Below are 17,349 nucleotides of genomic sequence, written 5' to 3' on the forward strand. Positions count from 1 at the left end.
TCAGAACCCGCCTGGACGTGTTCCTGTGTGATCTCCTCCAGGTCATCCTGCTCCGGCAGGGCCGGGTGAGCTCCAGAGCTCCCTTCCGTCCCGTGGCTCCGTGCACAGGCGAGAGCGAGCACATGGGCAGATGTTTGAGACACAGATGGGCAAAGAGCTGGGGTGTGACCGAAGGGGGCTTGAGATGAGAGCCCGGTGGTGGGCCAGTTCGCAGCAGTTTGCACACCCCGATGTATCCCCCCACCACATTCTTCCAGCTGCTTCTCCAGGGTGCCACCTGGGAGTGTTCTGCTCCAAGGCAGAAGACCGTAAGGGTGTTCAGTTAGCCTGGTAAACAGGAGCGGGTATGGTGTTGCAGTCTTTCGCAGTTTTGGGTGATTTCCTGCCTGTTTCTTTCTGTATGTTTCCTGTGTTGTTTCCAGGCTCAAACCTACTCAAATGCAAATGTTTAATGTCGTTATCTGTGCCAGAAATGTAAGAGCTATCAGGCTGTGCTTACAGAGAAATTTTTTGATAACTTACCCTTGAATAAACGTGACCTATGTGCAGTGAAGCGCCTGGCTGCTTTCCTGCTCGTATATTGGGATCAGGAAGCCTAAACAGTGGGATCAGGACGTTGTGAAGGATGCTTATGCTGCTGACAGCTTATTTGTTTTTTCTTGCTTCACTCATTGCCTCTGATCAAAGTATTACTCGGAAAGAAATAACAAAAATGTATTTCCAGTAATCCTGGTAATCTTGCTTGTGCTTCAAAGAAAACGTGCAGCCTTAGGGAAATGTCTTTCAAAGCCAAGCTCAGCTCTTCCTCTGGAGCTCACTGTACTTCAGCACGCTGACAGTGCCACTTCACCAGCGTTTCTCCAGATGAAGCGCGGGATGTGGTAGCTGGTGGTTCAGCTGCCACCAGTGCAGTTCCGTGAAAAGGCACGGCGAGGACAACGAATCCTTTGGCCACCAACCGCTTTGGAAAAGAAGTCCTAGCTGCAGATGTGAGGACGCACAAAAGCAGCATCCTCACGGGTCATTTTACAAATATGCGACAATTGGAAAAACAGCCACGTGTTCAGAAATGTGTTTCAGATTTCTACAGATAAATGCTGAGGCTTATTTTACACTGAGTTATACCAGCAAGGCTTCCCAGGTGCTGGCTCTCGCTTAATTCCAAGTTCCTCCTTGGTTGGCTCTGAATTATTTGGGGCAGGAACAGGCTTTGCAGAACTGTACAGCATGTATCTCTTTGATTCCTCTAAATATATGTAAATAAAAATTAACAATGATAGTCTAATGTGACACCAGTATGGTTCTCTAGTTTAGTGGAAGAAGTGTTTTCGAGTATTTGTCATAAAATCTTTAGCGTTCCCTGCATACAGGTGAAAGATGTTCAGTCAATTTTGACTAAAATTAACCCATTAGAAAGCCTCTTTTTCTATCTGAGTTGCTGCTGTTTTGAGGGGTTTTCTTAAGTTTATGAAAATGTTTACCAGTATTGGTTTAGTCAAACGCTGCTATGAAATCTGTGTAGAAAAAACTCTGGGTGTTGACCTAAGGGCAGTTTTACTTTGTATCTTCTTCAGCTGCTGAAAAATGTTCTTCAGGTCTGAGATTATTTTTGTGCATTTCCAAGTAGAAGGTGGTGATACTGCTCTCCTTGTTAGCAGGCTGTTGACAAAGTCTAAGTAATCATGACTGCGTCACATAAATTAACTAATGTGCATATTTTATTTCCTCCCGTCAACAGTATTTGCATGGTCATAAAATGTTTTGCATTTTTAAGCCTGAATTTAATTGCCTAGTCATCTGCTGTTAATTTGGTAAATTCCACTAATAAAAACTGATTTTACTTAGTTTTAAGCAATCTGCAAAGTCAGTCCTGCAAAGCTACATGATCTGTTCCACTGCTTTGTTCAGTTTACTGTTTAGCATTGATGTTTTCTTAGTTGTAAGTTTATTTTCATCAAAAAAAAAAGCCATTCTTGTTTAAGTCCATCATAGATGTATTGCCAAGCATTGTCAGTTGCTACAAAATACCATTTTTGGGGGGTTCTTAGAACCTTTTATAAGTCTTAACGTCTTAATTATGTTTTTGTGTGTGTAACAGAATTCGTCAGGAGCTACTGTAAATATTTTTTCATCCTTGCCTGGGAGTAGAAATATTTGCGCAACCAAAAGTGAATGCTCTGTGTAAAGGGTTGTGTATTTTAAGGGAAATGTTTGCCAGAAAAATAAATAAAAAAAAAAGATGGAGCAAACAGAGAGCTCATTCAGTAAAATATTTGAGGGATTCGAGGCTCTGGAACAGTTAGGAGACTCAGCATGTTGTGGAAGTGATGTGTACCATCTTAGAAGGAAAGTTTGACATCATTTCCCGAGTGATATCTAGGTACTGGCTCCTTTCCAGAATACTTTAGCAGGCAGAGAGGCACAAGCGATTTTTTTGGATGATTGTTTTTCCAGGGCTGCCCTTCATCTGAAAAAAGAAAAATTCTTTTAAAGTAGAAATGAAATTTGAGAAAATGAAAGCAGTAAAAGCTTAAAAACAGGCATGAAGCATTTGAAATGCTTCTTTCTTTGTGTTACTGCTTTAAAAAATTAAAATTAACAGCGATAATGGAGGCAGAGCAAAGTGGGATCATTGTGCAGATTTAAGGTGGTCAAATGAATCGCATAAGCTAATGTCAGTCTGCTCATCATTTCTTTTACGTTTCGCACGTTGGTGTATTGTCACGGTGGAGGTTCATTTAGCTGCGTATTTTGACTCTTGATCTGGCAAACTTGCTGTTTAAAGCACATCTCTGTTTTTTGCTATTTTTGTCGTAATGACATGAGAACTGGGAATGTGGAGAAGAAAATAAATAACGAATTGGAGAAAATAATAATTTGGAAAATCTCACAACTGCGACTCAAAAAGACATCTTTTTCCCTTCCTCTTCTTCCACAGAGAATCCCCAGCTGTGATGTCTCACGTTGTAAAGCGTAACCGATCTTGTGTAATATTTTGTGCTGTCAACAAAATCAATGTGCTGAGCTCCTACTGTGGGAGCAGCCATCCTTTTGCACCTTGTAATGGCGTTGAATTTTCCTTTCCTGTCTGGAATTTTCCAGTGCTGCTTATAGTATTAGTTTGCAAATTAGCTGTTCGTAGTTATGGGCTCTAAGTGCCTGCAGTGTACATCGCATGCTGCTAGAATGCATTTCAAGGTGGTTGGTGAGCAGTGAACAGAAGGAGAGCTGGGTTGAAATCTCAGAAACGTTTAGATTTGGCCCTTCTCTTAGCAACTGTCTTGCAATAAAATTACCGTAACAGGGCAAGAAGGAGACAACGTATGGTTAAACTCTCAAAAAAAGTAGTGGGATGGCGGGTAAACGAACCGCTAATGTTTTTGCCCACTTTTCCCACTCTAGTTATGACAGGGGATCTACTTTCAACGTCTTTGTGGGAAAAGGTCAACTTATTGCTGGGATGGACAAAGCTCTGGTTGGCATGTGTGTGAATGAGCGGCGGTTTGTGAGAATTCCCCCCAAGCTCGCCTACGGAAGTGAAGGCGTCTGTAAGTACGGCACCGGAGTGGTGAGTGGCTGGTCGTGCGAGTGATGCAGCAGAATGGACAGAAATTGGAATTGCAGAGGAGAGGGGTAGAAATTGCAATTTGTGGATTTCCCAGAGGTTCTCCCCTGCTCAGGGGTGGTTGTTAAGCTTAGAGCCCTGACTAATCCCTCCTGGCTCCTTCTGTATGTGAAGGAGAAGCTGTTCACGGTAGAGGACTTTTGGCAAAGGAACCTTGTTACTCAAGTTAACTGTTTATTTATGCCTACCTCACTGTTAAATACTTACTGTGTTTTGGCACCACAGTGTCACACAGCGTCTTGTCAGTGCCTACAGCAGCTTTGTGCTGCAGACTTAGAGAGGCAACCAATACTAAATCATGATTACTTTGCCTGATGGACATATTTGATAGAGGTTCATGTTGCCAGATTTCCCCTCCTTCCAACTTCATCATCATCAGCAGCAACAGCAGTGACAAGGGACGAGGGGGATGTAAGCATAACAGGGAGTAAGATGTGTGTTATGCATTTTTTGGTGGTGTTTTTTTTTTAGAATATGTGTGATTGGGTCCGTTTCCACCAATGCCTGGTAGAAAAAGGGAAATAAAACTGATTGTGTTTCCCTTGCAGCCGGTGTGATACCCCCAAACGCAGTTCTCCATTTCGATGTGCTCCTCGTCGATCTTTGGAACTCGGAGGATGAAGTGCAGGTTCAGACTTACTTCAAACCCGAGAAGTGTCCTCGGACAGTGCAGGTGTCTGACTTCGTGCGATACCATTACAATGGAACATTCTTAGATGGGACCCTGTTTGATTCAAGGTATGCAGCTGTGTTGTGTGTCTTTGTGTACTTTAGTAGGCATCTCACATCACTTAAAAACATCATTTCCTCCCCCTTTGCTGGTGTAATAATGCTAATTGCCCAGAATCACAGGAAATGTAAGATAGCAACTTGCAAGTATCAGTAATTTATTCAGGGATTATAGGACAGCAGTACTGACTGAAACTGATAAAACTGTATGTTATGGGAAACACTACCTAGCCAGCCCTTGGTAAGTCAAAGAGCAATATTTTTTGGAGCAGCAGGTTGTGAGTTATATTGTGCAGAGCATGTGGCTTTTAACATTGTTCTTTCCTTTGGCTGTCTGACATTTGATTGTGAAGTTCAGGGTTTTTTGGGGTTGATTTTTTTTTTTTCATTTTTAGCCATAATCGGATGCGAACTTACGATACCTATGTGGGAATTGGGTGGCTGATTCCTGGTATGGACCAGGGTCTCTTGGGAATGTGTGTAGGAGAGAAGCGCATTATCACGATACCACCTTTCCTGGCATATGGAGAAGAAGGAGATGGTAAAAGTTATTATTTTTTTATTATCCAAGTCATCCATCTTTTAATTCAAACTGGTACTTTGTGTGTTTTAAACTTGTGGGCAGCATTAATACCTGTTTCAGACAGATGGAACGAAGTGATGGAAAGAGAGGTTCAAAATGTGTTATGTACAGGATTGGACTGATTAGGAAGTACAAGATTTTTCTTTTTTTTAAAATCAAACAGTAAGTTGCTTAAAGACGTATAGAATTCTAATCTTTACGTACTGAAATTTTATTTCACTTAGAGAATGCAATTAATGTGATTACTGTCTAGTGGCTCCAAAATCTTGAAGTCGGGTGACTGTGTAATTCTTTCAATGACTGCCACAGAGAGCAGAAAACTCTTGAAAAAAGAAAAAGGTATTTTAGTTCCAGTTCTGTTCCTTTTTTTTTGCAACCAATGCCCTAGTAGTAACTACAAGATGGATTAATTGTCCTATGAGACTATATACAGCCTACAGGTCCTACATGGAGGTTCCCATGTTAAGTCAGGGGGTAGTTAGGAATAGTTTGGGACTCTTCCTTAAATTCTTTCTCTGCTCTAATGTTTAAGGATGTGTCTGTGGCGTGCAAGGTTTCTTACCCCTTCTGTGACTTCATTGCTATTAACTGTGATAGCCTTCTCCACGGGCAACAAAACTTTGTGGAGTTATGTTTTGAAGTTTCGCCAAGATCTTGAGCTCAATGGTTCTCAGTTAAAGCAGCCCACACTGTAATTTGTGTATTGATGGAAAGGTGCATTTTCACCAGGATACTCAATTTACCCTCCTTCAAATTCCATCATGTGGTCTACTGTTTTGGTATTAACAGTGTGGGAAGAGCAGATGTGCTGAAATTGTACTTTGGTGGTTATTTTACACACTTTCCTGAAGTGTGTTGGAGATACTCGTAGATGCAGCCACACAGCTCAGATGGAGCTGATGTAGGCTGACTAAGATGGGTGTTGCTGAAGGTGCTCTTGAGACAGAGCCATCATAGTAGGAACAGAATGAAGCAATTGAGTTGGAGAAGTAAGTGACAAACCTACACATGAAACACAAAGTGGCTGACTAGAATCAGATTACATTAATTTATTTTGGGAGGGGAGGTGTTTGATATTTGTCAGTGGGTTACTTTGCTTCAACAAACATGTTTAAACTCCTTCTAGAACACCTCCTATATCTTACCAATTTTCTGCTCTAATGGTTTTGTAGGTAAGGAAATCCCTGGCCAAGCTTCCCTTGTCTTCGATGTGGTTTTGCTAGATCTCCATAACCCCAAAGATGGAATTGTGATTGAGAATCAGCACGTGCCTGAATCTTGCGAGCGGAGAAGCCAGGCAGGAGATTTTCTCCGATACCATTACAATGGCACACTTCTGGACGGCACATTGTTTGATTCCAGGTAACCAAACCGCTCAGCCCTGCAGATCCCTTTTAGAGTTTCACTCACCTGTCTTGTCCATAACGTACCCAAATACAATTCTTTGCCTTTCCTTAAGTTTTGAAATTTTTGAGTGAACATCTTCGTAAAAAGCTCCTAGGAAACTCTTCAGTATGGGAAGACGAAGCCCTATCTTGTATCATGGAAGTATCACTGCCGCCATCTAGGGACACCTGATGAAGCTTGGTGCGTTTCAGCCACACGTGCCCGAAGACTACTTTGCCTGCTCAGAGTTTATCTGCCAAATAGATAGTACTAGTGAAGAGAGGGAGAATAAACAGGATTCCTGTTTTGTGTCCTGGGACCTGTGATTCAGTGTCCTGGTGGCTAGTGTGAGGTTAAACGACAGCCTTTCCACTTGTATGTGAGAGCTTGTTTGCATTTTGAAGGTCCGTATCGTTCAGGACTGAATTCAGCAACAGGGTTTCTGTGATAAAGGAAGAGAGATTGCTGTCACATCAGATTCAAAGTTCTCTGGGCGCATGAGCCTCATGTGCAGAGTTACATGGTGAATAATGCCCTTGTAGCTTCCTGTTACTTTTGTTTGCTCTTTAATGAGCAGTACCTTACTTTCCTGCTCTATCTTTTAGAACAGCTGGCATGAGTAGCTAAAAAGAGTTGAAAATGAGCCACTGTAAAATGTTTTATGAAATAAACTCATGGAAAAATGCTTAGCACTACTACAGCTGAAGGTCAGGATCAGTCTGCTGACATGAGCTGCGTATTATGCCACATATGCTGCTTCCCATAAGGGGGAGTCAGGGAATTGTATCTCATGTAATTGAATTGAGAAGCAGTAAGGTTCAGAGTCAGCCTTCACCTTCCTGCTCAGCTGCCCAGCTTGGTGGAAACAGGAGACTTGCATCAGCAGCCGTCACTGTAGACCTGAATTTACAGCTTATGAAAACTTGTAAGTTAAGAACTTAACAGTGTGCCTAGAATCTCTCTTTTTTGAGATGTATGTGAGAAGTGTTTGTAGTAAATAAACCATTTTTGAAAATGACTGCAGTATTTGTATTAGGGTTGTTGTCAATAAACAGTAATAAATGCTTTGAAGGCAGCAGCCTCTACACCATTCTAAAGTGTTGACAATTTGTTGGAGCATCGTATCCTGGCTTCCTGCAGATTTTAAAAGAAAGGCCAATATCTGACAAGTACCTGTGAAGAAGTAGAGCAGCTAAGAACAGTTACCGAAAGCCTTGGAGTTGTTGAGGAATAAATTTCTCCCTAGTACGGGGAGTGTGCCCAAAGCGCTGTGAATGGCTGGGGTCAAGAGCGCTAATAATCTTGTCCTTTTTTTTTTTTCCTCTGCAATAGTCAGCTGCGGAACTGCCCCTGGGTCTTAGAGCAGTTGAATAAACCTCTGAATTACATCAGGGTCTGTACTGGTCTTGTTTTTTTTTTTTTTCCCAACTTACCTTGTAAAGATGAATTAGAACCTTTCTATCTTCCCTTCCCTGGGTTGTGCTGTCATGTAGCGTGCCTTGGAGAAAGGCAGAAGATGGACTCATCCTTGTAATAAACACCATTTGCTGTTGTAGGCTATTCTGTTCTATTCCATTCTATTATTAAGTGTTGAAACAGATCTTTCAACCTACGTTTAAGTGATTGGCATAGTTTTGGAAGGGAGGGATATTGTTGATACTACTTTGTTATCATGACTGATTTTTAATTCTGTGCATCCCAGGACAACCTATTTATTGCACCTCCTCCTTGTAGTAGTTCAACTACATAGCTGTGGTTGCAAAGTGAGGTAGTCTGAAGAGTGTCTCATGGAAATGAACGTATCAACATTTAGCTGATAAGTGGTTATTAAAGTAGATTCAGGGCAGAGGAAAATTTAAAGGAGAAAATTCTTTCTGGTTACTTATCAAAACACATTTTCAGTTTAGTCTAAAATACATAAATAAGTGAGATTTTCTTACAAGGTGTAGTAGAAATGTATGTGCAAATCAGCTGTTGCGTAGCCAGGGTCCCCGCACTGGTTAATGAATGACTCGTGCATCGCTCACTCATGAAATTTGGTGGCCTGGATTCGCTGAACATGGTGATTGCATTGTGCCTCTCTGGTGCTAGTTAATGACCGTGTGTTTGACTAACTAGTTTTAGAATTGCACTGCAGAACTATTGCAAGATCTTGTGTTTTCTCAAGTATACCTGACACTTTGAAAATGGAAATATTTTCCGTAGCTATTCACGAAATCGTACATATGACACCTATATCGGGAGAGGTTATGTGATTGCTGGAATGGATGAAGGTTTGTTAGGTGTGTGCACTGGTGAAAAAAGGAGAATAATAATCCCCCCTCATCTTGGATATGGAGAAGAAGGAAGAGGTGAGCTTGACTTTTAATTCAAATCTTCCGTAATTAATGGTATTTTCTTTATTGTTTATTGCGTCTGTGCATAGTTCCATTTTTTAGGCATTTGAAAGGCTTAGGAGTTACTTCTACACTACACTTGATTCATTATTTTGTGGGCATGCAACTGACAGGATGACACCCAGAATTTGCAAAATTCTTTTAGCTAAACAGTAGGACAATAAGAATGCAGAACAATCTCACTTGTAATTGGTGACCTGAACTCAGTGTTTCAGACAGACTGGTGCTTGGATGCCAGGAGCTCTGCAGTGTGAGGTCTTCCTTCCTGTGTGTCCTAACAAGCTTGATCTGCTAAAGGGATTCACTCTGTTAAGTGTTCTTCCCTGTTCCTCCCACAGCCACAGGTTTGGTGGACTCTAAAGGTGCCTCCATAAACAGTGGATGCATGTAACAGCCCAGTATCTGTGTATGTATCACATACAATTAACATTCCTTTGGGAAAAGTCATTAGTACCTAAAAAGATAGCTGTGAGAGGTTGGATATGATAACACTTCTAGGGCTGGTACTTCAAAAGGTACCTCCTGGGATGTTACTTGGAAAAAGCGACTTAGAAGAAAAGCCTCTTTTCTAGGAATGCAAATTTTATACTGTTAATTTGGAAATTAGACTCCTTTACCAACAAACTCTATTCCTGGGTATGGATGTGTCTGTCAATCCTGAAAATGCAATTGCACATTATCCTGGGATGAGGGGGGAGAATTTGCTTCCTATCAGGACACTCTTAGGAAATACGACTTTATAGATATAATGGCATGCCTTTATGCATGAGAATACCTACAAGAGTTTTAATCGTCAATAATGACTTGGTATAAGAAGCACGGATCAGTTGTTTATGATGGTCACCGGGAATACATGGTTCTTGCAGCATATCTGCGTAATTTTCGAATTCATAATAATGAAGGTATTTTTTCCTTCACTGAGTGTATGTACAACTGAGTGTATGTTTAGTGCTTTTCTACTGGTTGTCTTTCCTACCTCGGATGCAGCCTGGACCTGTTGCATACAGAGGAGATGCAGTCCTTTAGTTCTGAGTGAGAAGACCAAAGTGACTTGGGAGCAGACACAGTGGGAATAGATATTCCTACAGGGTGCAGTACCTGCTCACGATAAGCCTGTCCTGGTACTATTTCTTTCTCTAATTGCCTAATATGCTTCCTATTTAGGAAAAATTCCAGGATCTGCAGTGCTGATCTTTGACATCCATGTGGTTGACTTCCACAACCCCTCAGATTCAGTCAGTGTTACTGTTAAGTACAAACCTTCCAACTGCACCGTACTGAGTAAGAAAGGAGATTATTTGAAGTATCACTACAACGCTTCGCTCCTGGATGGTACTTTGCTAGACTCGACGTAAGTATATTGCCTGGCCAAGAAAATATCCCTAACAGCCTTGAAAGCAGAGTGAATTGCTTGCAAAGTGGGCTGACAGGGAATAAAGAATTTTTAAGTAAAAAATTGCATATTTATGTAGAATATATTTTTTTTTTATGTTTGTCTTCCTAAGATACATAGGAGGAGGAATAGAAAACGACAGTCTGTCAGAGCATAGTGAGAGAACTGGGAACAAAGAGGATGTGGGAGTATGTTGGAGAAAAACATAAACAGCAGAGTGGTGAGGCAGGTTGTCTGTTTAAATGGGCTAATTCCAGTGTCTAGTTCAGTCATACTGGAATGACAGAGGGCTTGGCATGGATGAACTGTCTGAGTTTATTAAGTTTCTGTGCTCTGAGAGAGGCCTGGTAGGGTTACTTGGTGTAGTTTTGTTAAAGCCGCCTTGAGCATGGTTTATAGTAAATGTTCACCTGTTGTGTCTGTACTGCCCGTGAGTGCTCCTTTTCCTGTATTGTAGTGTTGCGCTGTCAGCGTGGAGAAACTATCAGAGTTTTGACCATAACTATGATGATAATGTTCCTCTTCCTCCTCCCTATTGACAGTAGGTTTATGGGAGAAGCAAGATGTCACTCCTGTCTGTCTCACATAGAACTAAAGCGAGCCCATCGTGCTGTTTGCTGCAGCCACAAGATTGCTTTCACTGCCTTTTTTTTCTGCCTTCATCTTTTGGATAGCACAAGTTGTCTAAATAATTTTATTTCTTTTGGAAGGGAAGTTGGGAAGAGCTATTTTTAAATAGGTTATAATTAACACAGGAAACTGCTCATAGTTTTCACAATGTACAAAATAGCTTGCAGGGCTGAAAAGCTGGCTTGCATTGAAGCACGTGATGTGATGCTGTAGGCAAATATGTAAGCGAGTAACTTGTTTGGATTGAAAACACTTTTTTATAAGGCAAGAATGCTCAATTCCCGTTTTGTAGCAGGAACAGTCTTACTCAGAGCAGTTTATCGAGAATTGGATATCGTGAATCTCATGTTCCTAATTTTAAGGCTGACCTTGTGGCCATTGAATTGTTTTCTTTCCAAGTAATACTCTGCTGTATGAGCATGTCCTGCAGTGGTGCAGCCGAGCCAAGTAACCAAAGAAAAGAGGTGGACAGAAGGTCCTGCTGTTGTGACACATACCTGAGTAGAAAGTCTGCACACTCTGCTTTTAGAATCACAATACTTGTTTAACTTCTGGGGTTTTAGCTCAGGACAGCTTCTAATTTTAGAAATGAGCCACCAGCAGCAAGTTATAAATCAAAACATAATGTGCTTAAATAGCAGCAGTGGTAGCATGCTTCCAAGGTGTCTTGGTTAAGTGGGGATTACGTTGTAGTCCTTGTGAATGCACGCAGATCCTTATAGGTTGGTACTTATGGGACAAAAGCACATCTGGAATTTTAATATCTGCTAAAAAGTCCACAGATTCACAGAGTGCTAGGAGTTGGAAGGGAACTTTAAAGATCATCTTGTCCAAGCCCCTGCCAGAGCAGCATCACCTAGAGTAGGTCACACAACTTCAGTAGCTAAAAATATGTGAAAGGCAAAAGCCCTTATTTCAAGATAAAAGGCTTTAGGGGTTTAATTGGCAGGATTAATGGTTTTTAATTTGATTTCATTCAAGAAGCGCATACTTTTAGTACAAGAGGACTTATCAACAGTAGGGATGCTTCTCTTTGTTGGCTGTAACTTGCTACCGTGAGAACAACTTCAGGTAACTGCTTGGCAGAACAGAGCAGTGGGCATGAAGTTAATTTTTGGCAATGATGGGACACTAGCTAGAAACTGACATTTCTGTGGTTATTTTGAACAACAGAAATTCTCTATTGTGTGTTGAGGGTTTTTAAATTTTCTTCCCTGTCCTCTCCAGACACAGCCTTGGCAAGACCTACAACATAGTTCTGGGATCTGGACAGGTGGTGGTGGGGATGGACATGGGCCTTCAGGACATGTGTGTCGGGGAGCGACGAACAGTTGTTATTCCTCCTCATCTTGGTTATGGAGAAGATGGAGTTGGTGAGTGAGTAAAACCTGTTGCGCATCCTCTTACCATCCCTTGAGTCACTGAAACATGAGTATGCATGTTTAGTTTTGTTTACTTGCTATGCACAAGGTGCATGAGGCGAGTGTCTCCTAGCTGCTTGAATGGGATTTTTAAAGAGGTTTTTCACTGCATGATTTTAGACAAAAGCCCCCCCCCCCCATTCCCCAATGAAACTGCATTTTAAGTTGTACTGTTACTGTGGTCAATAGAAAGACCATCCCAGTACAAAAGGGAACACATGCCCCCAGCAATGTTGCTTTGTCAAAAGGGAAAGCTCCAGACACACTGGTGTTGCAGAGGGATGTAAACACTGTTCTCAGTGACAGGGAATTGGGTACTCATGCCCAGACATGTGATATGTTATTCAGGAGACAAAACTGAAGGGGGCTATTCAGCACTAATAGGTTAGAAAATTCAAAGAAAACTCAAAATTCAGACGCTACGTAAACAATGTACTGGTGCTGCTGAAACCCCAACACTGACACGTTTAAGGCACTTTGCTCTGGTTTAGAACACTGAGGCTTTTCAGTTTTTAATGACGGGACAACAATAATGAAAATAATAATAAATAACAACAACAACTATTATTACCTGTTATCATTACTGTTATTAATTATAAAAAATAATAATATTGACAAGAACTTTGATATTCCTATGTATGGGGTTGTTACTGATCTTCTGAGTTAAAAGACGCGAGGGATAGAAGTCCTTTCAGGAGATCGCCAAAATAACAAACTCAGATACACATGGAAACAGTTGCATAAGTTGCTATGTTCTTTAATAGCTCCAGAACAATTTAATTTTATAAAGAATATCTTGTCAGGCATCAAGTGCCAGGTTTAATTGACTATTAATTTGTGATAAGAGATAAAGAAGCTTTTTCACTTGTTCCTGTCATCCATGAAAAATTATGAGTATTATATATATGCAACATTTTATAATATAAAATTGCACAGTTACATATACTAAATGCAAAGTGTCCTTATAACATAAAAAGTCTGCTGTGTTAAATAACTCTTGTAGGTATTTGCCATCATTTGAATTACATCTGATGCACAAAGTCTGGAATGTTGCATGGTTGTTAGGGTTTTGGTATACACCCAGGTATCTGAAGAGATTGCTCGTTCACTCCTGAGCAGAAGTTAGAGATGGCCTGGATTTTCTTTTTTTAAGGCTAAATTAAACCAATCCCATGGTTTCGTCAAGGTGACATCCTGACCTGTTGCAACACTTTTGAGTCTCAGAAGCACCCTGATACACAGTGTATTGGCGAGATAAAGGAAAATTGATTCATTCCTACCTTGATAAGTAAAAAAATGGATGCAATTTTATTACAAAAGCTTCCTTTATGCTTTGATCACCTCTGCTGAAGTCAACAGGAAGATTTGGTGGATTTGGGATCATGGCACTTGGGGATCACAATAGAGAAGCACCTCTTGAAGCAGGAAATTTAATAAAACTGTGGATTAGAAGGAAATATATCCTTCAATGTAAGGATAAATACCCTTCTTTGCCATTTGTCATGACAGAAGGAGAAGTGCCTGGTAGTGCTGTGTTAGTTTTTGACATCGAACTGCTGGAACTGGTGTCTGGCTTGCCTGAAGGGTACATGTTTGTATGGAACGGGGAAGTCTCTCCCAATCTTTTTGAAGAAATAGACCAGAACCACGACGGTGAGGTTCTTTTGGAGGAGGTAAGCTGAAACAGTGAAAAGATGCGCAGTGGTTCTCTCCTACCACCATCAATGCAATGTTGAAAATAGGGTTTCCCTCTTCTGCCATGGTGTCTATTGTCGAGGTAACAGGAAGGCAGTTTGTCAGTTAAGACATGGTTATTTAACTTCAGAGATAGAACAAAGAAACATAACAATGGCCATGCTACTTGGGATCACTTACTGCTGTGGTCTCCTTGGTCAGCAACAGATTGTTAGGGCCCAGGTGGCAGAGGCAATTCGTGTTCAGGGATCCTTTGCTGTGTCACCCTTCTCAGTGTCTGTTCATTGGCAAGTTCTTGAGCCAAAGCTGTGCCTGCACCGTCCAGGAACTGTCTCATCACTTGTGGAGCCTGGCAGTGCCTGCAGTGGGTCCTTCCACAGCTGAATCGTGCACTGTGAGAACAAGTCCTTCCCCTTGCTTGCCTTTAAAGTCCGCAGTGTGACAATGTCACTGGGTGCCCCAGTTGAAAGTTCTTTGCCTTTCCCACATCATCTTTGTAATAAAAACTTCTGTGCAGTTTTCCTGTGTGTTTTCTCTTAACTTTTTTGGTTTTTTTATTCTCTTAAGTCTTGTCACCTTTCTCTGTCGTTCTGGTTTGTGTGCTGCTTGCAGCGCTCCAGGGGCAGCCTGTGGCCCTGTGAAATGGCATGAGATGCTTTTGAGCATTTTAACAAGCCAATGGGGTAACAGCAAAATCTTGTTTTCTTTTTTTCCTAGTGCTCTCTTCCACCTCTTCGTTTTCCTTCTTTCACCATCTTCTCTCTTGTGCTTACCTCCACTTCTGCCCTTGCAGAGAAGAGCTTTTAGCAGTCTAGAGGAGGGATCTGGATGTGACTGTTGCTGTCAACTTCTGGTCACCTAGCAAAGGGGAGAAGCAGCAGCCAGGGGGATGGAAGAGGATGCTTGGTCTGAAAGGTGTAAATGAATGTCAGCAGTGGCTCCCGTTGCTGAAGCTTAATTAACACTGGAGCTAACAGTAATCGGAAAACTTGTGTTTGATGGTGGATTTTCTGGTTTTTGGCAAAGCAGCAGCGTGACTTCTGTCAGATGTTGTCTAATCACCTTGAATAATGTCATCATACAGATCAGGAAGGAGATTTTGAGGGAAAATTTCCCCATGCAGAAGGCATAATGCCTGAAGCTACTTTAACAAATCTCGTGGTATCCTGATACTTAAAGTCTCATTTCTGTGTTTCATTCTTTTTTATTTGTGCGTTGTTTCTTGTAAGATGCAGTGGATGTCTGTTTTACACTGTGAGCTTCTCGTATCAGCATGCAAAATTAAACTCTCTCTTGTCTATATGGATCTGTTCTTGTGTCACTCTCTGTTCCACTCATCTTCTCCCTAAATTATGAAAAAGAACTTTCCTTGTTATGAGTCCAGGACCCACTGGAATAAGTGAGAAAATCCCTGCTGAGTTCCACACAGTGATTTAACCTCACATGTCTGTCCTAATTAGTCCCAATTTAGATGTCAGTTTTATAGAATAGTAACAGTGTACTTTTATGTACACTTAATAAGTAGTAAAATGCTTCATAGCCAACAACAAATACATGCTGCTTTTGTAAATACTTGTCAGTTTTAAATGCCCATTCTGTTGTGAGCTGTTTTCTCCTCCTTTCCCTCCATTTAGTTTTCAGAATACATTCAAGCTCAAGTGGATTCTGGCAAAGGAAAACTAGCTCCTGGTTTTGATTTTGAAAAAATTGTTAAAAATATGTTTACCAATCAAGACCGAGATGGAAATGGTAAAGTTACTGCTGAAGAATTCAAGTTGAAAGACCAGGAGGCCAAAGAGGAACATGACGAGCTGTAAAGATAAGAAAAAAGAAGAGTCCTGAGCTGACCTGCTGTGGAAGGTGTGTTACTGGAAGGGGTTTCAACGAGCATTTCTGAAAAGTTACCCTTGGGTAGTTAATCTGTGCCTGGCTGTGTGCTGGTAGGCTGTTAAAATAGGAAGAGATTTTTGGTGGAAATTGTTAGGTATATTTGAAAAAGTGCTAAGTGCCTCAAGACAGGGTGTATAAATGAATAAAGAGTGTACTGCCGGACGTGATATTGTGAACTATGTTGTCTGTTTTTACGCTAAAGATTGTAAGTTCTCATTGAACAATATACAGTTGCTCGGATGGATGAGTGGTAGGGAGAAAACTTCCTGATTGCTTTTGGAAGAGTTCCCAGAAACCTTCTGCATCCAAAGTATTTGTGCAGGAGAATGAACCAAAAGATATTCCTCATGAAAATAAGCTATAAAAGTTGCCAGCTGTTGAAGCCAGTTCCTTTCCGAAGGTATGAGCCCTCTTTGCAGTAACTGAACAAACTCATACAAGTATAAATCAATTTGCAAATTGCAGAACATGCAAATGATAGCTACACCATTGCAAAATGTCCATAAGCTGTGAATTAAATTAATCACGCCCAGAATTGTAACTGTGTATGTATTGGGGTTTTTACTTTAAGAAATAAGTTTGCTATCATCTGTATTGTATTTAATTAATCACCTTGGCTCCTGCTGGCTCAGCACTGCCATCAGTGATTCCCAAACCTTTCTATTTGCAACCTTATTTATAGTTTTGTTAGACTTTAAATATTAATATTATGGGGTCCAAATACTGGCATCAATCTGGACACAATTGACTTTGTGTTGGGTTTCTGTCTTCTATTTTGGGAATTGTTAAGACTGAGGAGTAAGCGCTTAGAGCTTCTGCAGCAGAGCAGTCTGGCATGGCCAACAAACAGAAAGACAGTGATGGAATCAAGAAATTGGTCCTGCAAACACTCTGGCTTATCTCTCCACGCAAAACCAGCCCCAGGAGGGCTGTTTAGGTTACGTAAACGACTTGAGATGATCACCCGTTAGATCTATAAATGCAACAAGCTGTTTAATAGAAAATATGCTAACCAGACATCTTTGGAAGGCAGTAGGATGCCCCCCTCAGTACACTGCACATAAAGAGCACAAATACGGATAGTGAGACACTGTCAAAGACAAGTAGAAAGGGAGTTGTGTTTCCGTTGTATGCTTTGTGTTCCGTTTCCTCCTTTTCTTGATCTGTACATGTGGGTGGTGAGCTCCTTGAGACGACGCGCTTTTTAAAAATCAGTATTTCAGTTGGATGAAAACATTTTGTATTGGTTTTTAATATGTTTTTTGTAGAAAGTGCAGTGAATTATTTTTTTGAGTTTGATACCATCAAATGTTGGATAACTGATGTTTTTGTTAAATAAAGTGTTGATCAACTGTTACTGTTCAGTTGTTTTTTTTTCTGGCATTTTGATGGGTTGGAAACTTGAGTGGAAGCATATACCCTTTCTACAGCTGTCTTTTGCACACAGCAGGCTTATCTTGAGTATGTTCAGTATTGCTGTTGATGTTCAGAAAAAACATTTTAAACTAAGATTGTTTGATTCAAGATGATTGAAAATAATAAACTACAGTAAAATACTTCTTTTTCATTTTTTCTATGTGGAAACAACTCCTCGCTCTGTT

The 17,349-nt window shown here is 40.9% G+C and overlaps 1 protein-coding gene across 1 annotated transcript; it reads left to right on the forward strand.

Moving 5' to 3' along the window:
* The first annotated feature begins 3,400 nt into the window (after positions 1 to 3,400).
* FKBP9 (FK506 binding protein 9, 63 kDa) lies at positions 3,401 to 15,682 on the forward strand. Its single transcript, XM_009869209.1, has 9 exons — positions 3,401 to 3,548; positions 4,174 to 4,363; positions 4,750 to 4,895; positions 6,110 to 6,299; positions 8,529 to 8,674; positions 9,884 to 10,070; positions 11,970 to 12,115; positions 13,673 to 13,836; positions 15,493 to 15,682. The coding sequence occupies exons 1-9, from the start codon at positions 3,461 to 3,463 to the stop codon at positions 15,673 to 15,675; spliced, it is 1,440 nt and encodes a 479-aa protein (XP_009867511.1). The 5' UTR covers positions 3,401 to 3,460; the 3' UTR covers positions 15,676 to 15,682.
* Positions 15,683 to 17,349: the final 1,667 nt, after the last annotated feature.

Source organism: Apaloderma vittatum, unplaced genomic scaffold (genome assembly GCF_000703405.1).
Source record: "Apaloderma vittatum isolate BGI_N311 unplaced genomic scaffold, ASM70340v1 scaffold5070, whole genome shotgun sequence".
NCBI classification, from domain to species: Eukaryota; Metazoa; Chordata; class Aves; order Trogoniformes; family Trogonidae; genus Apaloderma; species Apaloderma vittatum.

Bases quoted from the DNA above. Each gene is read 5' to 3' on its own strand.
- FKBP9 (XM_009869209.1), top strand. From the start codon at position 3,461: ATGGACAAAGCTCTGGTTGGCATGTGTGTGAATGAGCGGCGGTTTGTG. The intron at 6,300-8,528 runs GTAACCAAACCG...TATTTTCCGTAG, and splicing joins GGCACATTGTTTGATTCCAG to CTATTCACGAAATCGTACAT. The intron at 10,071-11,969 runs GTAAGTATATTG...TGTCCTCTCCAG, and splicing joins GGTACTTTGCTAGACTCGAC to ACACAGCCTTGGCAAGACCT.